General features: G+C 45.5%; 1 protein-coding gene across 5 annotated transcripts in view; it reads left to right on the top strand.

Annotated features, from left to right (window-relative positions):
* The window catches only part of ACSBG1 (acyl-CoA synthetase bubblegum family member 1), a 39,783-nt gene that overhangs the window by 1,148 nt on the left and 14,207 nt on the right, over window positions 1–24,428 (top strand). Inside the window, exons 2-6 of one of the 5 annotated variants that reach the window (XM_080980758.1) lie at window positions 1,173–1,268; window positions 12,692–12,753; window positions 16,221–16,438; window positions 16,983–17,071; window positions 19,040–19,160. In XM_080980758.1, coding sequence (XP_080836884.1) covers window positions 16,265–16,438; window positions 16,983–17,071; window positions 19,040–19,160 — 384 coding nt within the window. In that variant the 5' untranslated portion in view covers window positions 1,173–1,268; window positions 12,692–12,753; window positions 16,221–16,264. Of the gene's footprint in view, window positions 1–1,172; window positions 1,269–10,734; window positions 10,955–12,670; window positions 12,754–16,220; window positions 16,439–16,982; window positions 17,072–19,039; window positions 19,161–24,428 lie in introns of those variants that run through there. The other 4 variants (XM_080980756.1, XM_080980757.1, XM_080980759.1 and 1 more) reach the window with 4 other exon arrangements.

The following is a 24,428-nucleotide window of genomic DNA, read 5'->3' as shown; positions in this document are numbered from 1 at the left end:
ACAGTGGTACCTCGGTTTATGAACTTAATCCTTTCCAGAAGTCTGTTCTTAAACCAAAGCCATTCTTAAACCGAGGTGTGCTTTCCCTAATGAGGCCTCCCACCACAGGTTCCCCTTCCACTGTTTGGCTTCCGTTCGTAGACTGAGGTAAAGTTTGCTAACCGGAACACTACTTCCGGTTTTGCGGAGTTCATATACCAAATAGTTCATAAACAGGGCTGTTCTTAAACCGAGGTCCCACTGTATATGGACTCTGCTGTCAGGCAACCTCTCCCCTGAGACTCGGCCGGTTGGCTGGCCTCTCCCCCCACTGAGCTCTGCCGTGGCCGGCAGCACAGGACTACCACCCCATCTCTGCTGACTGTTGGCTGTAGCTAACAACATCTGGGCAATTCCATATGGGCTATCTCAGGCCCTCCAAGTGTCCCTGTTTTCCAGGGAAAGCCCCAGATTTACAAAAGCTGTCCTGGATTCTGATTTGATCCTGGAATATCCTGCTTTTCCTTAGGATGTCCCTATTTTCATCAGAGGATTGTTGAAGGCAGTGCTATTTTTCCAAAAAAAGAGATGCCAGAACTCACCATGAACACCTCCCTCTTTCTCTCAGAATGGTAATAGTGGCCACCTGGAAGGTGATGGAACCCACCGAGAGGTGCCAGAACAGAGCTATGGTGCGTTCCGGCTGCAAAGAAACCCTGGTTGGAGGGTTAAAGATGTGCTGCTGAGCCTTAAAAACTTGCAGCCAGCTGGCAAGGGGTTAGGCATGAGGTGGCCAGCAATGGTTTGGGGGAACTAAAGTTTTTTAGGAACTGTATGAAAAACCTGCTCTTCTGGTTTCCTGCCGATCGGGAAGGGAGCGTGGATCTGATCGTCCGATCAGTCTGAGACCTGCAGGGGAAAGAGGGGAGAGCTCCAAGGCAAGCCCCCCCCCCCGCAAGTTCCGCTATGTTGTGGAACATTGAGAAGTCCGGCAGAGCCCCTGAAAAACACCACCGGAAGGCAAGTAGCGGGGAAAGAGTGGTCTAGAGCGCTCATGGCTGCATCGCGAACCTGTGGGTCAAAGCCTCAATCTGCCACTGTAAGCAGGGGATTTTCATACCAACATTATAAAGCCGAAAAATATCAGTAAGAAGATTTCTGTAAATGTTTGAAATTTCTTTCTTTCAATTCAGTGAAAACGGAACCTAGAAAGGAAGTCAACTTCCATTTTCTGGCTACTTTCCAACTGCTGGGGAAAGATTTGTAAGTGGAAGATTGACAAGCCTCTGGTAAGAAATCCTTTTTTTGAGCTTCATTAGCATATCTATCTTATTGGAATACTGCATATACTCTTTGATCTTTAACTTGAACTTGAACACTGAACTTGAACCGTGATATAGAATACTGGATATAATTTTGATCTTTAACTTAAACTTGCACAGTTTCTGATTTGGAAAATACCTTACTGAACTACAGTGGTGCCCCACAAGACGAATGCCTCGCAAGACGGAAAACCCGCTAGACGAAAGGGTTTTCCGTTTTTGAGTTGCTTCGCAGGACGAATTTCCCTATGGGCTTGCTTCGCAAGACGAAAATGTCTTGCGAGTCTAGATATTTTTTTTTCGCTTTCCCCCCCCCTTTATCTAATCTGCTAAGCCTTTAATAGCCTTTAATAGCCTTTTAGCAGCTAATCCCCTAAGCCTTTAAGCCTTTAATAGCCGCTAAACCGCTAATAGCGCTAATCCGTTAAGCCGCTAATAGGGTTGCTTCGCAAGACGAAAAAACCGCTAGACGAAGACTCTCGCGGAACGGATTAATTTCGTCTTGCGAGGCACCACTGTATTTGGAATTATTTGGAACGACCTGGAACTTCACAATGAAACCCAAACCTACGGAGGGGAACACTCATCTAACTTTGGACAAAAAAGTCCATGGAAAAGCCTGGAAATAGCTGGAGGTTGAGCAACTAATCAGGCCAAATAAAGTGATTGGTGAAGACCAGAGTATTTGGAACTTTGGAAGGAAATAATAACTGATCACAAAAAGAAAGTAGACTACATTTAATTGGACTTGGGGAAAGTTTCTCTTTGTCCTTGCGGCCTTTTCCTTCAACCGACGGTTCTGGATTGATGTTGAGAGAACTAATTAACAACTACTGCATACCATCTATCATTTTGTTAACTTTTCCCACTTTATTAGCTTTATTTTCTGTCATTATTTTGTGGAACTGTCTTTGTTAATTTAGGGTATTTCCATTTCTGAATTGCTCCTATCCCTTTGTCTGATATTTTGCTTTCTATTTTGCTTGCTCCCAACTAAGGCTGGGTGGTGAGAACAACCAAGGGGTGACTTGTGGCCTTGAAGGAGTGATAAGACTGAGCTGAAAGAATTATTGTTTTGAGAATAAACCAGAAGACTGGCTAGTATAGAAACAGTGTAAACTAACTTAGAATGACAACATCAGAAAACAGGCTGCTGCAGGCAGAAGGGGATCTATGCAGGAGACACCAGACAGACCTGTCTCTCCAGAAATGGCAGATTTTCTGGCAGAATTTTAAAAAGACACGTTGAAAGAAATGCAAAAACAGTCTGAAATGATGGTAGTGGAATTGGGAAAAAATACTAAAATGGTCACGGAAATGTGCAATAAATTAGAAAATTTAACAAACCCCCCCCAGAAGCTTTGCCGCCTTGCCGACGTGGGGATCCAGGGCACAGTCCTTCAATGGCTGCGCTCGTTTCTCTCTGGTCGGGGACAGAGGGTGGCGCTTGGGGGGGAATTGTCATCGCGCCACTCCTTGGTGTGTGGAGTGCCTCAGGGTGCGATACTCTCCCCAATGCTTTTTAACATCTTTATGCGCCCCCTCACCCAGCTTGTCCAGAGTTTTGGGCTGGGTTGCCATCAGTATGCTGATGACACCCAACTCTATCTGTTGATAGATGGCCATCCTGACTCGGCCCCAGACACACTGACCAGATATTTGGAAGCTGTGGCTGGATGGTTATGTGAGAGCCGGTTGAAGTTAAATCCTTTGAAGACAGAGGTCCTCTGGCTGGGACGGGATGATATGGGATTGAGGGGGCAACTCCCATCTCTTGCGGGGGTGCAATTAGTGCCAGCACCGTCCGTTAAGAGTTTGGGTGCAATCTTTGACACCTCCCTCTCCATGGAGGCGCAGATTACAGCTATAACAAAGGCGGCATTTTTTCATCTCCGCCAAGCTAAGCAGTTGGCTCCTTACCTCTCTGGCCCTGACCTAGCCACTGTGATCCACGCGACAGTCACCTCCAGACTGGATTATTGTAACTCGCTCTACGTGGGGCTGCCCTTGAGACTGACCCAGAAACTCCAGCGGGTGCAGAATGCTGCAGCGAGACTCCTTACGGGGTCTTCGCTGCGAGATCACATTTACCTGGTGCTATACCAGCTGCACTGGCTCCCGGTGGAGTACAGGATCAGGTTTAAGGTGCTGGTTTTAACCTTTAAAGCCCTATACGGCTTAGGACCCTCGTACCTACGGGACCACCTCTCCTGGTATGCCCCACAGAGGCACCCACGGTCTGCAAATAAAAACATCCTGAAGGTCCCAGGCCACAGAGAGGTTAGTCTGGCCTCAACGAGAGCCAGGGCTTTTTCGGCTGTGGCTCCAATCTGGTGGAACGCTCTGTCACAAGAGACTAGGGCCCTGCGGGACTTGACATCTTTCCGCAGGGCCTGCAAGACAGAGCTGTTCCGCCAGGCCTTTGGCCAGGGCACAGCCTGACTCCCTCCTTTGGCAATCTTCGCGGAGCTCTGGCCCAATGGTTGCCATCGGTTTGATTTGAATTAATTTTTATAATGAAATGTTTTTAGAATGTTGCACTATTTTATTGTTGTTAGCCGCCCTGAGCCCGGCTTCGGCTGGGGAGGGTGGGATATAAATAAAATTTATTATTATTATTATTATTATTATTATTATTATTATTATGAAATACAAAGATCTTTTAGAGAGGAAAACACCCAGATGGCTTTCGCCAATGGAGGCAAAGGCCCAGAAAAAGTTAAATATGGAAACCAAGTGGTTGAGATACTCTGATCTGTTATTGGAAGATAAAGGATACAAATTAAAACCATTTGATCAAATTAAAGATAAAATAAATTGGCTACACAACCACCAGATCAATGAACTGTACAAATTAGATAAGAAAAATGGTTTTGCGTCAGAAAAAACTAAGTTGAAAACGGAGTTGTTGGACTCTAAAGTTAAAAATTGGTCTAAAATGTATAATTTACTGTTGGAGTGGCATACAAAGGATAAACAAGTTAAATCTGTGATGATAGATTGGGCAAGAGATGTGGGACATAATATAATGTTTGAAGATTGGGAAAGGTTGTGGAGGAAAGGAGTCAAGTTCACTGCATGTACGGTGTTAAAGGAAAATATTGTGAAAATGATGTATAGATGGTATTTAACCCCTGTAAAACTAGCAAAGATATATCATAATAGTAATAATCTATGCTGGAAATGTAAAGAAAAAGCAGATACCTTTTTATCATATGTGGTAGACCTGCACCAAGGTGAAAGACCTCTGGGAGAAGATTTATAATGAATTGAAAAAAATGTTGAAATATACATTTATTAAGAAACCAGAGGCCTTTCTTATTGGAATAACAGGTATGGAATTGCCCAAAAAAGATGTTAGATGGTTTTTGTATGCCACAACTGCAGCTAGAATTTTGTTAGCCAGGAACTGGAAATCACAAGAAGTCCCAACAGTAGAGGAATGGCAGATGAAGATGATGGACTTTTTGGAGCTAGCCGACCTGACTGGAAGAATCTGCGACCAGAAGGAGGAGGAGTACCAGGAGGAATGGATGAAATTCAAAGACTTAAATATGCTAAGATAATTTAATTGGAAAAACTTGCAAATATCAGATAGGCTTAGGATTTAAATATGTGATGTTAGAGAATAATATGTTTAAAGTTAAAATGAAAAGAAAAGAAAGATGTTAAGTGATTAAGTTAATTTTATGAGAAAAATTGGTTTTGTAAAACTGTTACAATGATATACACTGAAATTCAGCCAGGGGGATTTGAGGAAGTCACTTAACAATGTTACTAAGATTGGATCAAGTACAGTTAAGATCTATGTTTGTTTGTCTGTTTAAAATTTTGGAAAATCAATAAAAAAATTTGGGGAAAAAATAGATCAGGGGTCAGCAGCATGCAGCCCATGGGCTGGATGCCGCCCACGAAGACCATTTTACCGGCCCATGAGCCGCCCCTGAACCGAGCCGCCTGCTTGGCCAGTCTCCCGCGCGCTTCGCTAAACCAGTACAGTGCGGCACAGGGACTCACCAAGCGGCGCCAGAAATCATGCCTGTGCGTGCACAGATACCGGAAATCACTTCCGCACAGGCACAATTTTTGGCGTCTGGGCATGCGCAGAATTGATTTCCGCCGCCGCGGACATATGCAAATGCAATTTTTGTATTCGTGCTGCGCCAGTCTGGCCCACAGATGATCTCCGTGAGAGTGATTCGGCCCATGGCCAGTAAACCTTGCCGACCCCTGCATTAGATAGAGAGTTTACAGTCTTTTCACATGTCTACGAAAGTAGTGCAAGAAGTCATGCAATGTGGCTCTCTAAAGAATTGGAATTAAGAGAAAAGAAAAGAAAAAGAAATAATGCCAAGAACACAATCCATTAATTTTAGAATTGCAAAATGAAAAACATTCCACTCTGAGATGGAGATTGAATGAAGATTTGTTAGACAATCAGAATCTGTTAGAGAAAACAGAGAAAATATTAGGGGATTATTCTGAGCTAAATTTTAAAAAAAGGAACAGACCTTCAGATTGTTAGGGATGCCAGTAAGGCTGTGATGAGAGGTTTTTTATTCAACAAAATGCATACCAAAAGAAGGTGAGGGAACAGAAGAAAAGGGAAATTTTAGAGACTCTGATAAAAATGGAAAGAGTTAATAAACAAACCAAATAAAGAGAGTACAAAGCAAGCTATTAAATTATTACAAACACAATATTCAATGATCATTAGTAAAGAATTAGACTGGAAAATTAAAAAAATGAAACAAAAATATTTTGAGAATGCTAACAAACCAGGGAAGTTGTTGGCATGGCAATTAAATAAAAATGAGATGAAAAATACTATAAGTAAAATTAAAGTTAAGGAAAAACTTATAGATAACTCAAAGGAGATTAGGAAATAATTTTTCAAAAATTTCACAGATCTATATAGGACAGGGCTAGAAAAGAAGATTGAAATAGAGGACTATATGACAGCAAGCAAATTACCAAAAATCACAGATGAGAAATTAGTAATTCTAAATGCCCCAATAACAACTTCAGAGATATTGGAAGTAATTAATCGGGCAAAAACAGGGAAATCGCCCGGACTGGATGGAATAGCAGCCAAATATTATTAAAAAATAAATAAACAATTATTAGCACCATTACAAGCTACAATGAATGAAATTTTCATTCATTTTGAATGAAAGAGAGAGGAGTATATAACCCTAATCCCAAAACAAGAGACAGACTTGACCTCAATAAAAAATTATAGACCGATTTTGCTATTAAATAACGATTATAAACTGTTTGCCAATATATTGGCTAATAGGATGAAAACAATATTGAAGGAATTTATACATCACGATCAGGCAGGTTTTCTTCCGGGGAGACAAATGAAGGATAATATAAGAAATATCATAGATGTGATAGAATACCTGGAAGTAAGAAATGAAAAACAGGCAGCGTTGATGTTTATAGATGCTGAAAAAGTGTTTGATAATGTTTCATGGGAATTTATGAAAAAAAGTCCCTGAAGAAATGAATTTTGGAGAAAACTTTAGGAAAGGGATTCAAGCAATTTACTCTGATCAAAAAGCCAAACTAATTGTAAATCAGGTGGTAACAGATAATTGTAAGATACAGAAAGGAACAAGACAGGAATGTCCATTATCACCTTTATAATTTATTTTGATTCTAGAAGTCCTGACAAGAAACATCAGGGCAGATGAAACCATTAGAGGAATTACGGTGGGGAAAAAGACATAGAGGCATATGCAGATGACCTTGGAATTACAGTTGAGGACCCTAATAATTCTCTTCCAAAAGTTTTAGAAAAAATACAGAAATTTGGGCAAGTAACAGGTTTTAAGTTGAATAAAAATAAGACAAAGCTGTTGGTGAAAAATCTATCAGAAAAGGATAAAAAAGAACTACAGCAGAATATAGAAATAGAGATCCATAAAAAAGCAAAATATTTAGGAATTTGGTTGACAACCAAAAACATTAACATTATTAAAGACAATTATGAAAAAAATTGGGATGAAATAAAAAGGAATTTAGAAATATGGGGGAGAATGAATTTATCATTGTTAGGAAGAATTGCAGTGATCAAGATGAACGTATTGCCAAAAATGTTATTTTTATTTCAGTCAGTACCGGTTATAAGTAATGCAGCATGCTTCAAGAAATGGCAAAGAGATATTACAAAATTTATCTGGAAAGGGAAGAAACCAAGTATAAAATATAAATTACTTACGGATATCAAAAATAGAGGAGGTTTCTCTCTTTCAGATTTTAACTTATATTACGAAGCTGCTTGAATTGCTTGGATCTGGGACTGGATTAAATTAGAAAATACAGATCTGTTAGACTTCGAAAGACATAACAGATTTGGGTGGCATGCGTATTTGTGGTATGATAAAGGGAAAGTGTATAAAGAATTTTACAATCATATAATTAGGAGCTCACTTCTAAAAGTCTGGGAAAGATATAAAGATTTATTAGAACAAAAGACCTCGTGGTGGTTGTCACCAAGAGAAGCAAAATCAATTAAAAAAATAAATAGGAAAGAAAAATGGCTTACCAGAAATAGAAGGGAAATTAAAATTGAAAGATTGTGAAGAGATTTGAGAACATGTCAATGACTGGTTGCAGTACAGTGGTACCTCGGGTTAAGTACTTAATTCATTCCAGAGGTCCGTTCTTAACCTGAAACTGTTCTTAACCTGAAGCACCACTTTAGCTAATGGGGCCTCCTGCTGCCGCCGCGCTGCCGGAGCCCAATTTCTGTTCTTATCCTGAAGCAAAGTTCTTAACCTGAAGCACTATTTCTAGGTTAGCGGAGTGTGTAACCTGAAGCATATGTAACCTGAAGCGTATGTAACCAAAGGTACCATTGTATTTCCAAGTAAATGAGGTATTTAAAGAAGATAAAAGGAAAGGATTCAGTTATACTTTATCTAGATTTCAAAGAGAAATTATAGATGACAATACCAAATTACTGAAGATGTATAATTTATCGCTAGAATGGGAAACCAAAGATGAAGAGGTTAAATGTGTAATGATTAAATGGGCACAACATTTAGGACCTAACATACAAATGGGAGATTGGGAAAAATTATGGCAATTGGATTTAAAATTTACTGACTGTATAACTTTGAAAGAGAACTATATGAAAACGATGTATTGATGGTATATGACTCCTGTTAAACTTGTAAAAATGTATAGAACAAGCTCCAATAAGTGAGGGAAGTGTAAAGAGAAAGAAGGTATGTTTTATCACATGTGGTGCACTGGTGGAGGGACGGGGGAGCGGAGGAAGTGAACCGTCCCCGGCACCACTATTCCGGTAGGGTGCCATCACGGCGCCCCCCTGGACACACGCTGTGTACCCCGTGTGCACCGGGCGCCACACCCCCACAGACGGCACGCCACACCCCCAGAACACGTGCCACGCCATTGCGGGAGACGTACCACGCCCTCAGGATACGTGTCCCGCCCCCTGGGGGCGCCAGTCACGCTCCCGCCTGCTCTCCACCCCCGGTAGCAGAGCATGCAGCTTCGCCACAGATGTGGTGGAATTGGACAGGAATTGCCAAAAGAGCGGAAGAAGTTGTTTATGTATTCTGCAGTGGCAGCTAGGATTCTACTAGCTCAAAAATGGAAAGAGGACAAGATACCGACGAAAGAAGAATGGCAAGTCAAACTTATGGAATACGTGGAAAAACAAAACTCACGGGAAGACAATGATAATGAAGACTTAAAAAAAAGATTGGGAACCATTCATGTTGTATCTACAGAAATATTGTAAAGAAATGGACTCACTAGCAGGATTTGAGGAAACACTTACAACTAAGAAAACAAGTGTAAAGGTTAAGAAACAACAACATGGAAATTAATTAAGTGTAAGATGTAATTTGAAAGAAATTTGGTATAAAAATGATAAGAACATAAGAGCATTTAGCTAAAAGATCATAAAAATAAGATAAAAATTAAGCAGAAGTAGCAAATATTTAAAGAATCAGAAGGGGAAGTTGAGGGAAGTCACAGGATGGAGGGGTTTCGTTTTCTTTTTTTCTCTTTTATATGATAAATGTGTTGAATACTAAATTGTAAAATTTCATATACAAAAATTTGAAAAGAAAGGAAAAAAAGAAAAGAAAGAAAAACCTGCTCCTCTTTTGCTGAACCTTTGATTTGCACAAGATGTGTCTGCATCCGCCTCTCCATGGGCTGCCTCACATGGGTCTTTTTGCTGCATTGGCCAATGAGAGACTGGCTGCCTCAAATCTTGGGGCTTTTGGTTGTGGCACCCTCACCATGCAACTGTCTCCTCGCAGGTGTTATACTGGCTTGCTTAGCATTTGGTATAGTTAGAGAGCTGGCAATCATGTGGTAAACTTTAAAAACAAACAAACACATTCTCTGATATTATATTGAAATTATCTTGGGAATTGTTACTGTTACAGTGAAATTTTGTGCATTTTTTTAATATTAAAAAGTGATATTTTCCCCCTTCATTGCACACACTTTATTTAGTCATTTTAGGTTATTTATTTAATTTGCATAGTGCTTAAATGTAAATAAAACCTCTAAGTGGTTATGAACTCTACAATTCTATGATATGAAATCATTGGACAGCAGAACAGTAGAGGGAAATGACACACACACGGCTTGCAACAAAACATTGTAATGTGAAGTTCCCCTGTTCAGTATTCCTGCCAACCAGCCTGCCATGCCCTTTCCCACAATACTCCATTCCGCCTCCCCCCCCCCCCGGTCTTTTGTTTCCCTCACTTGTCTGCTGCACACTTAGCCAGATCAGCCCTTCTGTTTTGCACCCCTCCTTAAGTTTTCCCCCTCCTCCAAATCTTGGAGTTCTCCCAAGCCTGCTGATCCGTCCAAAGGCTCCAGACTTGGAGAATGAGTTTGTGACGAGTATATTGTGAGCGGTAAACTGCCTCATGGGCTCTTAGAGGCTATGTTAGTCACCCCTAATCTGAACAAACATATATGTTGCTGTTGTTTAAGAGCTGGATGACTTCATTTCACGAATTTTGCACAATAGCTGCAGACTCTCCCATGCTGAGATTAAGCAGTATGAATCTGGGTTTTGAATGATGTGTGCCCCACATTCCATCTTTCTGTCGGTCTGTTGCAGAAATGCCTTAAGAATTTCAACACCCTTTCCCCCAAGTCAGTGACTGAGTTCCAGTTCTGTCCTACAGAAAGAGAACCACTATCCTACAAAATATAATATTCAAATAAGAGAACTGGAATAATTTGAACCAAAGATTAGAGGGGGGGAGCGAGAGAGAGAGAATTTGCATCTTAAAAAGCAGCAGTCTCATTGACATTCTTCTCATGGATATTAAAGAAAGGCAAAGGAAAGTTGTAACTGTTGAACACCATCCAAGCATTGATACATTTTTTAGCATGGTCAGTGAGAAATGGCTCCTAGGAACTCTTGAGTCTCCTCCTATTGCATTACGTCTTTGACTAAGAAAGTGACCATTTGCTCTTGGTTTCCTAAGTCGTATCAGCTTATTTCTGCCTGGCCATACAAAACTCTTAGCATATTTGAAGCCAGCATTCGTCTGCCAAAGAAGTGGCACCTCTCCCCCAACTCCCATCAAGGATAAAACAATAAGTGGAGAGAGAATGACCGAAAGCAATGGAATCAGGTAAAGTAATTTTTGTAAATTCGATATTTCTTTCCTAAGAAATGGTGGCTGCAGTCCAATGCAAACTTACCAGCTAGAGTCCTACTGAACACAGCGGGGCTTGCATTTGAGTGAACATGAGGAAGGTTGATTTTCTGTGCATTCTGAGAGCATGGACCTGATTCTGCTCTTGTAAGAAATTAAATGAGTGTTCTCTCTCATTCCATGACAAGAAGTAGTAAATGTTGTAGATTTCAGCGAACGCTCCCTGTAAATCAGCAGGCTATGGGTTGCTCATTTAAAACTGGTAACAAGGATAACCAAACAAGGAATTCTTTGTCAATGGAAGGACATGGAAGTTTGCGCACCGTTTCTCATTTGCTGACATTGACTTGGGAAAGAGAACTTTTGCCCTTCAAAAAATAGCTACTTTGCACCTTGTTTGTTTTTTTTTGAACAGCAACAACAATCAAGCAATAATTTTAAGTTGCTGAACCTTCTAATATTAGCATACTATGTATGTTAGTACATAGATGTGATACTATTCCCCCCCTAAAAAAAAACAACCCACACCTGAAACCAGTAAATGGAGAAAATAGAACAGGAGAGAATGAAGTGGGGAAAGTAGCAATTTGCATTCCGACATGGAAACAAGTGCTGCTCAGTTGGGAGGGAAGCCAAGTCATAAGAATGCATGCAGAAAGGGGCAGGCAGGGAACGGGAAAAGTTTTGTAAAATCGCAAGGTATTCTGCAAACCACATACATGTACACAAAGCAGCAAAAATTGCTGTTATGGGAGTAAAAAACCAAACAACAAATAAATAATAATAGTAACAACAACAACAACATAATTTGCACTGATTTTCTATACTAGACACCATTATGTTGTTGTTGTTGTTGTTTGTTGTTGTTACTATTATTATTTATTTGTTGTTTGGTTTTTTTTAACCAAGGTAATTCAAAGCAACTTACAACATATAAACAAACACACATGTTGAAACTGTCATAAAAGAAAGAAATCTAAAAGACAGTTCTGTTTGTAAAAGGCAGGATTAGAACATCCCACCCACTCAAGGATAATTAAGAGCCAAAGACCTGGAGAAAAATAATGGTGTCTGATGTGTGACATTGGGAGTGCGGCAAGGCAAGGCACAGCTGGATTGGCTGTGGGGTTGGCTGTGGGGCCCAGTTCCCCATGGGGAACTCAATCATGCAGCTAATCCCCACTCAGAAAGCAGCTCTGCCAACCCAATGCAGGGTGCTTTGCTGGGCAAAGAGCTTGCAACACCCCTTGCGGTTCCCAACTTCTCCCAAACCAGGTCACTGTCAGATAAATTGTCCTGCCCACCTCTCAAAGCTGGCTCAGGGGGTGGGGGTTAATGAGCAGGGCCAGCCACCCTGGGCTTACCTGAACAATGAATAAGACTGAAATTATTATGCAGCTCAGGACCACCATACCTCAAGGACTGCCTCTCTCCCTATGAACCTCTGAGGCCCTTCTTTGTGTGCTGCCTCCTTGAGAAACCTGGAGGGTGGCAACATGAGAAAGGGCCTTTTTTGTGGTGTCTCCTCAGTTGTGGAATGCTCTCCCCAGGGAGGCTCACCTGGCGCCTTCACTACATGTTGTTAGGCACCAGGTGAAAACATTCCTTTTAAACCACATTTTATGCAAATCTATCTCCTTTTTTCTTTTGGTGATGTGCTTCTTCTGAATCCATGCAAAACTCTGCCTACAGACTTTCTTCCTCCTTCTTCAGGAATTTGTCAGAAGCACAGAACAACTGGAAAAATTCTGGAACAGGGCAAGAAGATTCCTCAGGTAAGCATATGTCAGGAAAGGGGATACCCACAATGTAGTCCATAATTGCCTAATTGGGCCTTCTGTGAAAGGGGGGAGTGGAGGAGGACGCACAAGAGGCCAAGTAACCTGCTCCAGGTGTAACACCCATCTTTGCTGCAGGTAAGCGTGGGGGGAGAGCAACTGCTAAAGCGCAGCAAACGCAACCTATTCCTGCGCCTGCAGCGCAACCCAAGCCACCTCCTGAGTGCACTGGCACTTTCTCCCACATAAGTTGGATGGGAGCCTTCCGGATTTGTCCGTGGTAACTTTTTATACTGTTAACCTGAGTTTCATACCTCTCCCTGCTGTGCGCACAGAGTTTCAAATGCGGCTCCTTTCCCCTCTTGTGGTCTGCGACCTCTCTTGCTCAAAGCATAATCAGGAAAAAGCCAAAAATGAACTAGTTGTCGGTGTCTGCAGAATAAAGGAGCTTTTGTGGGGACCTAGAATGGCTTTTCTGTTCCTCAACAACTTTGTGCAGGGTTTCGATGGCACTCTGCCATTTCTTGCTATGGGAGCATTTTGCCATTGTTGAACAGAGCCAGCTTTAAAAAGGGGCTTCCTTGCTTCTGGGACTCAGAAGGGCTTCCCCATTGTGTCTGTTCCTCCTTTGTGTGCGGCAACTTCCTCAGTGGTGAGAAGAGCCCTCTTGGATCAGACCAAAATCCTGTCTGATCCAGCATTGGGTTCCCTAAGGGGGGGCAGTTTGAATCAGTCTGCATTGAAAGGCAAAACTATTTCTACTTCCCCAAACAGTATTCTCACAGAAACCCAGCCATCCTTTGAAATTTGCACTTTGTTTAATTTTGCAATGCAGTTTTCCCACCAAATAATGCACACAAAAAGGTATATACTGAGGATAAAGTGTGCCACTGGGCTGCATGTTCCTCACCGCTGTCCCACATGAATGACTTTGTGCACGTAGAAACGTGGCACAGCAATGAGAGGACAAGGCCAGATCCTTTGTCCTGGCTTTAGGAAGTTCTTATATGGAAGAGCATTCAAATATTGTATCTCCCACCTGGTGGGAAAACAAACAAACGGGTTTTGCACCTTCAACAATTCCAAACAAGAGGGACCCTCAGGAATGTCTAGCTCAGGGATACAGAGGCCCCGTTTTGAATGAGCCTCGTTGTATGGCGGTGGCAATCCAGAGTAGCTCCACCAAAGAGTTTCCAATCCCTTTCAAATCCTCTGCTGCCTTCCTCCCTGACTTTCCTTCCCTGGAAAAATGCAAACTTTCACTCTGCCTTTCTTTGGGGGATTTGTTCTCCCTTTCCATGCCTTGGTGGCAAAATGATCTTCGCCTTAGTTTTTCTCTCAGCTGAGGATGCAGCACATTCCAAAAGGGACTCTCAAACTTTCTTTCCTTCCCGCCTCCTGGCTGAAGTAAGAGTCGAGTAGCACTTCCCCCACCCCTCCATGGGTTAGAAACAAGTGCTGCTCTGGGGGCTACTTGAGAACTAAGTGTGTTGTTGTTGGGCTAAGCCTTGTCCTATTCTGACTGCCAAACCCTCTACCTCCATGCTTACCAAATGTCTGTCTCCCCTCCATGGATCCAAGTCCTCCCTCCCTGCCACTTTCTGGATCCCTTCACTTTGTCGCACTCTAGCACAGCCATGAAATAAAACACATGGCTCTGTAGCACCTCCTCGTTTGGAGGCAGTGATGCATCTGAGTTGCAGCTGCAGGAAAGAGGCTCCTTCTTATGCGTTGCACTTTTGGGCATCGGGCCGTGGTCCTGGGTTGGGGGTGGGGGCTGAAGACCTTTTGCTCTTTCTGCAGTGGGGTCTCTGCAATATCCCAGTCTCCAGGGCCCTGGAGTCACCCCACCAACATAAGAGGGGAGCTGTTTAGCCACTGCATGCCCCAAAGTTGAGCATTCAGGAACTCCGAAAACATTCAGTGCCTCCATTTCCAGACAATGGGATGCAGCAAGTTCTGTGACATGCAGTGGAACTTCCAGGAAAATACGACTTAGGTCACTCTGAAAGTGATATTGGAGCAGCCTGCGTCCTTTGCCCAGTATGTGCACAGCAAATAGCAGATCTTGGTGAAAGGCAACATTCAGCAAGGATCATTCTAATGAATTTATTATTATTATTATTATTATTATTATTATTATTATTATTATTATGTTATAAGATTATTGTATCATCTTAGAAGGTTGCACAATCTTAGAAGGGTCATGGCTGTGACTATTGTGAAGGACCCCACACTTCTGAATTTGCTACCTCACTCCTGGTGTTGGGTTGGCCTCTGTGCGAAACAGGGCCCTGAACTAGATGGACCTTTGGTCTGAATCTTGGGCTCTTATTAGCTATGATAAGAATGGAACCTCCATGTACAAATACAGTATACCTCTGAATATCAGGCAGCAGGGGTAAACATTAACAAGAAGTGAGGACTATTGCCTTCAAGCCTGGGCTTCCTGCTGGCAACTAGTTGGCTACTGGGGGGGGGGGCAGGACATTGGACCCTAATGGATATTTAGACTTACTCAGCAGAGCTCTTACCTTCTTAGCGCTCCAAGCTTTTGTAGTTTTTATTCCTTTAAAAATCTTGACAGTGAGGAATTGCATCTAAATGCCAAATCCTACCTTCTCTATAGCAGAATAAGCTGCCTGTAGAATGGGTGGCAAGCACTGAGACATCATTAATGAGAAAATTGTTATGTGCCGCCTCATTCGCTAAGCATGGAGAAACTTCAGGGATTCCAGGGCTCCGTTTCCTTGGAGACGGTGGTGTCTTGAGGATGTGTGGTTTTAGTTGCACACATATAGAACCTGAGCCTAAGATGGAGGGGCTCACAGCATTAACGCCCCAACAGATGTTGCTTCTTCATTAGTCTCAGCTTGAGAAGTAGCACAGAACAAGCAGGGTTCTGGGTCTCCGGATTCAGTGGCAGACCTTGGCAACTCAGATTTCAGTGGCCCTCTGTGCGATGCCAACCTCTGGTGCCCCCACCTCTCGCCTTCCATTGGACACCATAGTTGTGGCACCTGCTGCAGTGCCTGCAAGGCTCCCTGCCCTGTGCAACTGAACTGGCCTAGATCTGCCTCTGCTTGCTTCCAGCTCAGCTCTCTCCCCACTCTACCCACAGTTCTCCTCCCAAGCAGCTAGTGGGGGTGGGAGTAAAGGCCACCCAATAGCCTGGAGGGCAGTTAGCTCTTACAACTGAGCTCGGGTTTTTTAATATGCTGATGAAGACCCTTAGGTGGCCCCCTAAGGTCACTTAGCCTTACAAAGAAACCTGTCTGACCAGTCCAGCAACCTCCTCCATGAGATTCCAGTCCTCCCTGGGCCCAAGAGCCCAAGATCTGGATGGGACCCAGGGCATCATACAGACTGGCTCCGCTCCTGCAAAACACAAGAGAATATTTCATTGTCTGCATGGAGATGCATGGGTGCTGCAGCAGTCTTCTATTTCTCTGCCTGTTCCCCAGTGCCTCTCTGGACCACGTCTGCTGATGGGCTGGTTAAGCTGAGGATGGACCCCACATGTCTGCAAGCTCCCATAACTGTTCATCAGATGTTTCAAGAATCCTTAGAGAAATATGGGTCTCTCAATGCAATGGTCAGCAAGAAGGATGGGGAATGGGAAAAGATCACCTTTGCTGAGTATTACAACTATTCTCGCAAAGCAGCTAAAAGCTTCCTGAAGGTAAACTTGGGGGGCCTGAAGCGGGAGATCCAAAATGCTCTCCTTTGGGGTGTGGCTCTTGTGTGGTTGCTTTTCAGAGTAATTTTTAAAGCTTAAGGAGAGGTGTGAACAATAAGGCCACCCAATAAGAACAGGCGAGCATCCTAGGAGGGTGGGCAGGTCCCTGGCAGGAGGACCAACAGCCCCAACGTCAAGAGCAAGCCTGAGAGATGTCTGGTCCAGAAGCTGTCTGTGTCTCAGAGGGGGGGGGGTTACTGATGTGCCAGTGGGCCAAGCTCATAGTGTTTCTATTAGTGTTTCAAGCCCTAGCAATTTGGGACCAGCTGACCTACAAGATGGCCTTACAAGACTGCTTCAATCTGCAGAACTGGCACTATTGTAGGTGCCACATAATCCCAGTTCCACATGTGCTGGAAACTGATCTTTTAGTGCAGCAGCACCTGCACGCTGGAACTTCCCACCTATTGACCTCAGGCAGCATTCAGACTCCTATTTCTTTTGCAAAAAATTGTGCTTTATCTTCTGTCTCTCTTTCTCTCTCCAGCTTGGCCTTGAGCGATTCCACAGTGTAGCGATACTTGGGTTCAATTCCACAGAATGGTTCATTTCAGCCGTGGGAGCTGTTTTTGCTGGGTAAGCTTTGGAGGAGGCATACAGGACTTATTTCAGGCACTGTTCAGCCAACCTTGCTTTGCAAGATCAGAAACAAAAGGAACCACCATTTATTCCATTATGTCACCACCTCACCAGTATTTAATTTTATTTTTTTTACTCTTTTCTTATGTTGATAGCGCACCTTTCTTCCAGCTTGGAACCCTGAGCACATGTGCTTAGCTTTTGCAAGACTATATCCTGGGGAACACATTCTATACTGTAAAGCCAGCGATGTGGAGCCTGTGGCCTTCCAGATGTTGTTGGACCCAACACTCATCAGCCTAGCCAATGGCAGGGGTCAGAGTCCGGCAACACCTGGGTGGTCCAGAGGTCAGGGTAAGGGACCCCTGACCATTAGGTCCAGTCGTGGCCGACTCTGGGGTTGCGGCGCTCATCTCATTTTATTGGCCGAGGGAGCCGGCGTACAGCTTCTGGGTCATGTGGCCAGCATGACTAAGCCGCTTCTGGCGAACCAGAGCAGCACACGGAAATACCGTTTACCTTCCCGCCAGAGCGGTACCTATTTATCTACTTGCACTTTGAGGTGCTTTCGAACTGCTAGGTTCGCAGGAGCAGGGACTGAGCAACAGGAGCTCACTCCGTTGCGGGGATTCGAACCGCCAACCTTCCGATTGGCAAGCCTTAGGCTCTGTGGTTTAACCCACAGCGCCACCTGCATCCCAAGAGGTCAGGGTAGAAGACTCCAATTTCCAGTGTTACTTGCACTGTTTCCATTACACGGCTGTTTAGTTTCCAACAAAAATTACATCATTGGGCTTGCTGTCCACTGTGGTGGAATTTTGTGCAATTAGCTGCATGGTTATTATTATGTGATATTCCATACCGTTAGTTTCAGTGTGAAAGAAACACAATGACAATGGGTGTATATCATCCATTATGTGTTGATTTGTGGACTGAAAGCAACAATAACAGTAAATACAGTCCATATTGTCAGGGAACTGACATTGGAGCTAGAGGCGGAGGGAAGGCTCTCAAATGATGCTGGAGAAGGGCCCAGCAGGGAGAGAGGCAGCTCAGCAGATGGGGAAGCAATTCAGCGCAACACCAGGAATAAAGGGGGGCAGATGGGGGAATCGGCGAGAGGGCTCCCAGACTCTTCACCGGACACCAGCGGGGAGAGCACGGGTCCTCCGCTACCCACGCCCTCCCTGCACAGAAGACTTCCGCGCAGAGAGAGTAGGAGGAGACTGGGTGTCAAACAACTTTTATGTTGGAAAAGGTTTAAGAAACGCCCACTGACGGATTCTGCTAGCGACTGAGGCAGCCATGAAGTGAAGGGCTGTCCAGACAGAAAGGTTTAACAAGGCAACAAAGCCAGGAGAGGCGGCAACTTACGCACGAGCAACCCATACTCATTACACATATGCATCAGACTGATTTCCATTCTGGACACAGGACGAATGAGTAAACATTGCCAATTTCCACACCAGTTTCCGTCGGCATCCTCCGACCTCCTGAGCCACAGATTCCCCAGCCTTATGAGTAATTCTGGCAGGGTGAGGAAGGAGCCTTGGAGTACCATGGTGTGACCTAAGCCCTTGCAAGGATGGTCAAATTTCCTATCTGGACTTGGAATAACCAGCCAGATTACCAGTGTGGCTAGAAGCTGATGCTGGAAGCTAGAGAGACAGAGGCATCTCTGCTCAGCACTGGACCCCCGGCTGGGGGGGGGGGGGCACTTCCCTAGCAACCTAATGGGGAAGTGACATCTGCTGGAGGGTTAATGCTGTGACTGCCTCCATCCCATGCTCAGTTTGTGTATGGGTGTAAATAAAACCATAGGTCCTAAAGACACCACCGTCTCTGCTGACCTTTGTTGCAAGGAAAGTGCAGGAACCCCTAGAGCCTCTGGAGATTGAGGAGCACACAACATTGGCAGGAAGCAAAGCTTTCATTTTTAAAAAGTGTCTTTCCCTCCCCTTCCAGCGGCATTGTGACAGGGATCTACACAACCAGTTCTCCTGAGGTCTGCCACTACATTGCTCAGGACTGCCGAGCTAATATCATTGTGGTTGAAAACCAGAAACAACTGGACAAAATCACACAAGTAAGAGACTCCAGCTTCTTCTTCTTTTTACTGACCTGCACAAGAAAGTTTGTGCTAGAAAGCTAACCCATTCCCAGAGGAATCGACTGGGGGCTGAAAGGCAAGGCTGGTTGCAGCTGGAGAAAGACCTTGCTCTGGGGTGAAGCACCTGCTCTGCATGCAGAAGGTCTCAGGTTCAATCCCTGCCACCCCCAGTTAACAGGATCAGATAGCAGGTGCTAAGAAATAACCTTCTGCCAAAGAGCTGCTGCCAGCCAGGGAAGACAATACTGGGCCAGGTGGAGCAGCAATCTGATCTGTCTGCAGGAGGGCCTTGTTTTCTGGGAAGGCCTGAAGAGCAGAGTCAGGACTCACTGAGTTGGGTTGTATTCCATCAGCCTGAGCAGCTGCAGATGAGGAGGACACTCCCCAGATCAGCAGACCTTGCACTGGTGCTGGCGTAGGGGAGGCTGTGTGGGTGGTAGTGCCCCCTGGGGTGGGATCACTTGGCAGGGTGCTGGGAGGCAAGGGGCGGCATTGAAAAGCTGGGCTCACTGGATCAAGTTCATCCATTTTGTTGAATTAATTAAACCAAATACAAGCACCCCCTACTTACTCACATTTTACTTGCATGCAACTGTGTATACGCACAGCACCAGGAAATACCGGTAAATAAATAGAGTCCAGCCAGGTAATGGTGGGAGAGAGCTGGAGAGTCCTCATGACTCCCAAGGAGACCCTCCCTGGAGCCTGAAGGGGACAGCAGTGAGGGCAAAGGATGCCCCAGAGAGACCAGTGGCGCAGCGGGGACCATCGGCTGTGGGGAGGACTGCAGGGCCTGCGCCCTTCCAGGGCCTTTTCCAGCTGGGCCAGGCCCTCATTTGGAACAAACTTTTGGGGAAGTGCGGGAAGTTGTTCTGCTATTGCTTCCCTGTTCCAAGTGGTTAATGTGTTTTAAAATGTCCTTAAGCAGTCGGTGGCATTTTAAATTTTTCTTTCTTTTTCTCCTTTTTTGCTTTGTGGGGGTGGGTGGGTGGGATGGATATCTGGTTGGGGATTAATTTTAGTATAATTGTTCTGTTTTTGTTTTTTGTTGTTTTATTGGTTGTTGTATAGTTTGTGTTTTGTTTTTAAGGGGTGGGATCAGGGCTGCCTGGGAGTGGGGCCCCAGCCAACATAATGGCTGGGGCAAGTTCCACAGGGGGGGGGAAGCACTGGGACATCCAATCTCGGTGATCATGGGCAGGAGGAGGAGTTACGCTAAGACCAGACTATGTCATTACCGAGGAGGCAGGTTTAGTCGTTGTTTGAAGACTATCCCTGCCTCCGGGTCTGGCCTTGACCGGATGGATACTGGAATCAACAGAGGGAAACCCACATGACCTGAAAGTGTTGCTGTGCAATGCCAGGTCAATGATGAATAAAACCACTGCCATCCATGAGTTGATCGTGGATGGAGGATTTGACCTGGCATGTGCGACAGAGACCTGGTTGGAGGAAGCAGATGGGCCTGTCCTTGCCGCTGCTTGCCCACCAGGTTTCTCTTACGCACAGCAACCCAGGTCATGTGGGCGGGGGGGGGGGTTGCAGTGATTTTTAGGAAGTCACTAGCTTGCACCAGGCGTCCTACTGGGAAGACCCAGTTCTCTGAGTGCGTGTTCTGGAAGTTGGGCAATAGGGGCAGTACAGGATTCCTTTTGGTGTACCGACCTCCCCACTGCGCCAAGGATTCCCTGCCTGAGCTGCTTCAGGTCGTGGCAGATGTTCTCCTGGAGACACCTAGTTTGGTTGTCCTAGGGGATTTTAACATCCATGCCGACACAACCTTACAAGGGGCTGCTCGGGACTTCGTGGAAAGCATGGCCTCCATGGGGCTGTCCCTGAATAAGTTTGGTCCAACTCATAGCCACGGACATGCCTTAGACCTGGTGTTCACCTCTAGTGAAGTGGGTGATCTGACACTAAGTAAAAGTGAAACAAAAGAAGTGCCATGGTCAGATCACTTCCTGGTGCAACTGGACTTCTCCGCGACCCTTCCCCTCTGCAGGGAGTTGGGACCAATTCGGATGGTCCGCCCCGCCACTTAATGGATCCAAATGGTTTCCAGAGAGTGGCAGGGGATGCTTTATCCCATGTTGATGGCCTTTCAGCTGATTCCCTGGTGGCCTGCTGGAATGCGGAGTTAACTGGGGCTATTGACTGTCTGGCTCCGAAGCGCCCTCTCCAATTGCATGGAGCCCGGACAGCCCCATGGTTTTCTTCGGAGCTGAGGGTGATGAAACAATCGCTGAGATGGCTAGAGCGTTGGTGGCAGAAAACTCATTCCGAATCTGACCAGACACAGGTTAGAGCTCAACGTTGAGCCTACCAAGTGGCAATAGCAACGGCGAAGAAGACTTTCTTCACCGCCTCTATTGCATCTGCAGAAGATAGTAGCAGGAGACTCTTTCAGGTGGTCCGCAATTTAACGGAACCACCTTTACCACCGGGGCCTTGTAAAGACCCCAAGATCTCCTGCAACGATTTTGCAAAGTTTTTTGCAGATAAAGTCACTCATATTCGGAAGGAGCTAGACACCACTGTGGGAGCAGGGCTGGGGCGGGAGAGTGCTAGAACCCTGTCTGGTCAAGTTGCATGGAATCAATTTCAATCTGTTACCCCCGAGGATGTGGACAGGCTGCTTGGATGCGTGAAACCAATCACCTGTCTCCTTGGCTAATAAAAGCAAGCCAGGAAGGGCTGGGCGATGGGCTCTGCGGGGTGGTGAATGCTTCCCTCTGTGAGGGAACATTCCCAGATCCGCTGAAAGAGGCGGTCATTAAACCGCTTCTTAAAAAAACATCTTTAGACCCGGCCAGTATGGCTAACTATCGCCCAGTCTCAAATCTTCCATTCTTGGGCAAGGTGATTGAGCGTGTGGTTGCTGAACAACTCCAGGCACACCTGGAGGATGCGGACCATTTGGATCCCTTCCAATCGGGATTCAGGCCTCATCATGGGACTGAAACTGCCTTGGTCATGCTGGTTGATGATCTCCGGCGGGCTAGGGACAAAGGTGAGAGCTGTTTCCTAGTTCTGCTGGATCTCTCAACGGCCTTTGATACAATCAACCATAACATCCTTCTGGACCGTCTAGAGGGGCTGGGAGATCTTAAAAAAAAAATAAAAATAGAGGGGCTGGGAGCTGGGGGCACTGTTATACAGTGGTTCCGCTCCTTCCTCCTGGGCCGTGTTCAGAAAGTGTGGGGGGGAATGAGTGTTCAGACCCCTGGGCCCTCACTTGTGGGGTGCCTCAGGGTTCCGTCCTCTCCCCCATGCTTTTTAACATCTATATGAAGCTACTGGGAGAGATCATCAGGGGGTTTGGACTGGGTGTCCATCAATATGCAGAATGATACCCAGCTCTACCACTCTTTCAAATCAGAACCAGTGAAGGCGGTGAAGGTCCTGTTTGAGTGCCTGGAGGCGATTGGAGGATGGATGGTGGCTAATGGATTGAGGTTGAATCCTGACAAGACAGAAGTACTGTTTTTGGGGGACAGGGGGTGGGCGGGTGTGTAGGACTCCCTGGTCCTGAATGGGGTAACTGTGCCCCTGAAGGACCAGGTGCGCAGCCTGGGAGTCATTTTGGACTCACAGCTGTCCATGGAGGCACAGGTCAATTCTCTATCCAGGGCAGCTGTCTACCAACTCCACCTGGTACGCAGGCTGAGACCCTACCTGCCCGTGGACTGCCTCGCCAGAGTGGTGCATGCTCTAGTTATCTCCCGCTTGGACTACTGCAATGCGGTCTACGTGGGGCTACCTTTGAAGGTGACCCGGAAACTACAACTAATCCAGAATGCGGCAGCTAGACTGGTGACTGGGACCACATAACACCAGTCTTGAAAGACCTACATTGGCTCCCAGTACGTTTCCGAGCACAATTCAAAGTGTTGGTGTTGACCTTTAAAGCCCTAAACGGCCTCAGCCCAGTATACCTGAAGGAGCGGTCCACCCCCATCGTTCTGCCCGGATGCTGAGGTCCAGTGCCGAGGGCCTTCTGGCAGTTCCCTCATTGCGAGAAGCAAAGCTACAGGGAACCAGGCAGAGGGCCTTCTTGGTAGTGGCGCCCACCCTGTGGAACGCCCTCTCATCAGCTGTCAAAGAGATAAACAACTACCTGACATTCAGAAGACATCTTAAGGCAGCCCTATTCAGGGAAGTTTTTAATGTATTACATCTTAGTGTATTTTTGGTCTTTGTGGAAGCCGCCCAGAGTGGCTGGGGAAACCAATAATAATTTACATGGCTCAGCCTCCCCGCCTAACAGCTGGTGTGCTGGTAGCCCAGCAGCAGCCACAGCGGCCCTTTTCCTGCGCATCCTCCAGCCAACTTCAGAGCTTCAACTCCAGTTGTGTGGAGAGAGAGAACAGGGGAGAGAGCTGGAGAGCAGGGTTAAAATGGGTGTTTGGAGGCTTTTTAGAGGTGCTCCCCACTTTATGTGGTTTCCTTTATGTGCATGGGGTGGCGGGGGACACCTGTACTTTAAAATGGATTTTGATTGGTCATGAATTCAGAACAATGCTTATTATAGGGTAAGGGGGAGGGACACTGGGGATGAGTTATGGAACCAAAGGCGGGGGTGGCCCCTAAAAGTTTGGGAACCCCTGATAAAAGCCAAGCCTGCTGGGTGGGAGTTGGGTACATAAGCAGTGGCTCTTGTCAATAGATTGCTGGGGACAGGAGGAATGCAGGGGGCCCAACCCGCAGAGAGCGTCCTTGGCCCAGGAAATCCTATGTACATGGCTGCTTGGAAGGAGCAGGGTCTCTTCCCTCCTTCTGCTTGCGTCATCCCTAGAAAGCACCGGCCAAGCAGATTTTCCCTTGCCCTGCTCCTTTCCAAGGGAAAACCTGCTCTTCAGTGACAGATTGGAACAAAGGGCAATCCAGGGAAGTTGCCGTTTGCTCTGACTGAGCGCCAAAGAGTGGTTTTCCCTGAGGGAGGCCATGGGTGGTAGCTGGGGAGCAGTGGAACAAGAGGGGGTTTGGAGAAGCCCCAGGGCTGTGCTCCTGAGTCAGCCTGGTCACTAGCTGCTCAGGTGGCCCCATGGCTGAGAGTCTTTTCCCAGCTCTTCCAGGTTCACTAGCTATGGGGCTTTTTTTGGAAAAAGGATTTAAAATGCAATAAATTCACATATGTTTCATCTCCCCCCCTCCTTTAAATGTTGCACAGATCCAGAATTTTTGGAACAAGGATTTAAAATGCAATAAATTCACATATGTTTCATCTCCCCCCCCCCTCCTTTA

Source organism: Podarcis pityusensis (assembly GCF_964106645.2).
Source record: "Podarcis pityusensis genome assembly, chromosome: 14".
Taxonomy (NCBI): domain Eukaryota; kingdom Metazoa; phylum Chordata; class Lepidosauria; order Squamata; family Lacertidae; genus Podarcis; species Podarcis pityusensis.
Note: the sequence above shows the minus strand (reverse complement) of the source record. Positions and strands in the feature narration are given on the sequence as shown.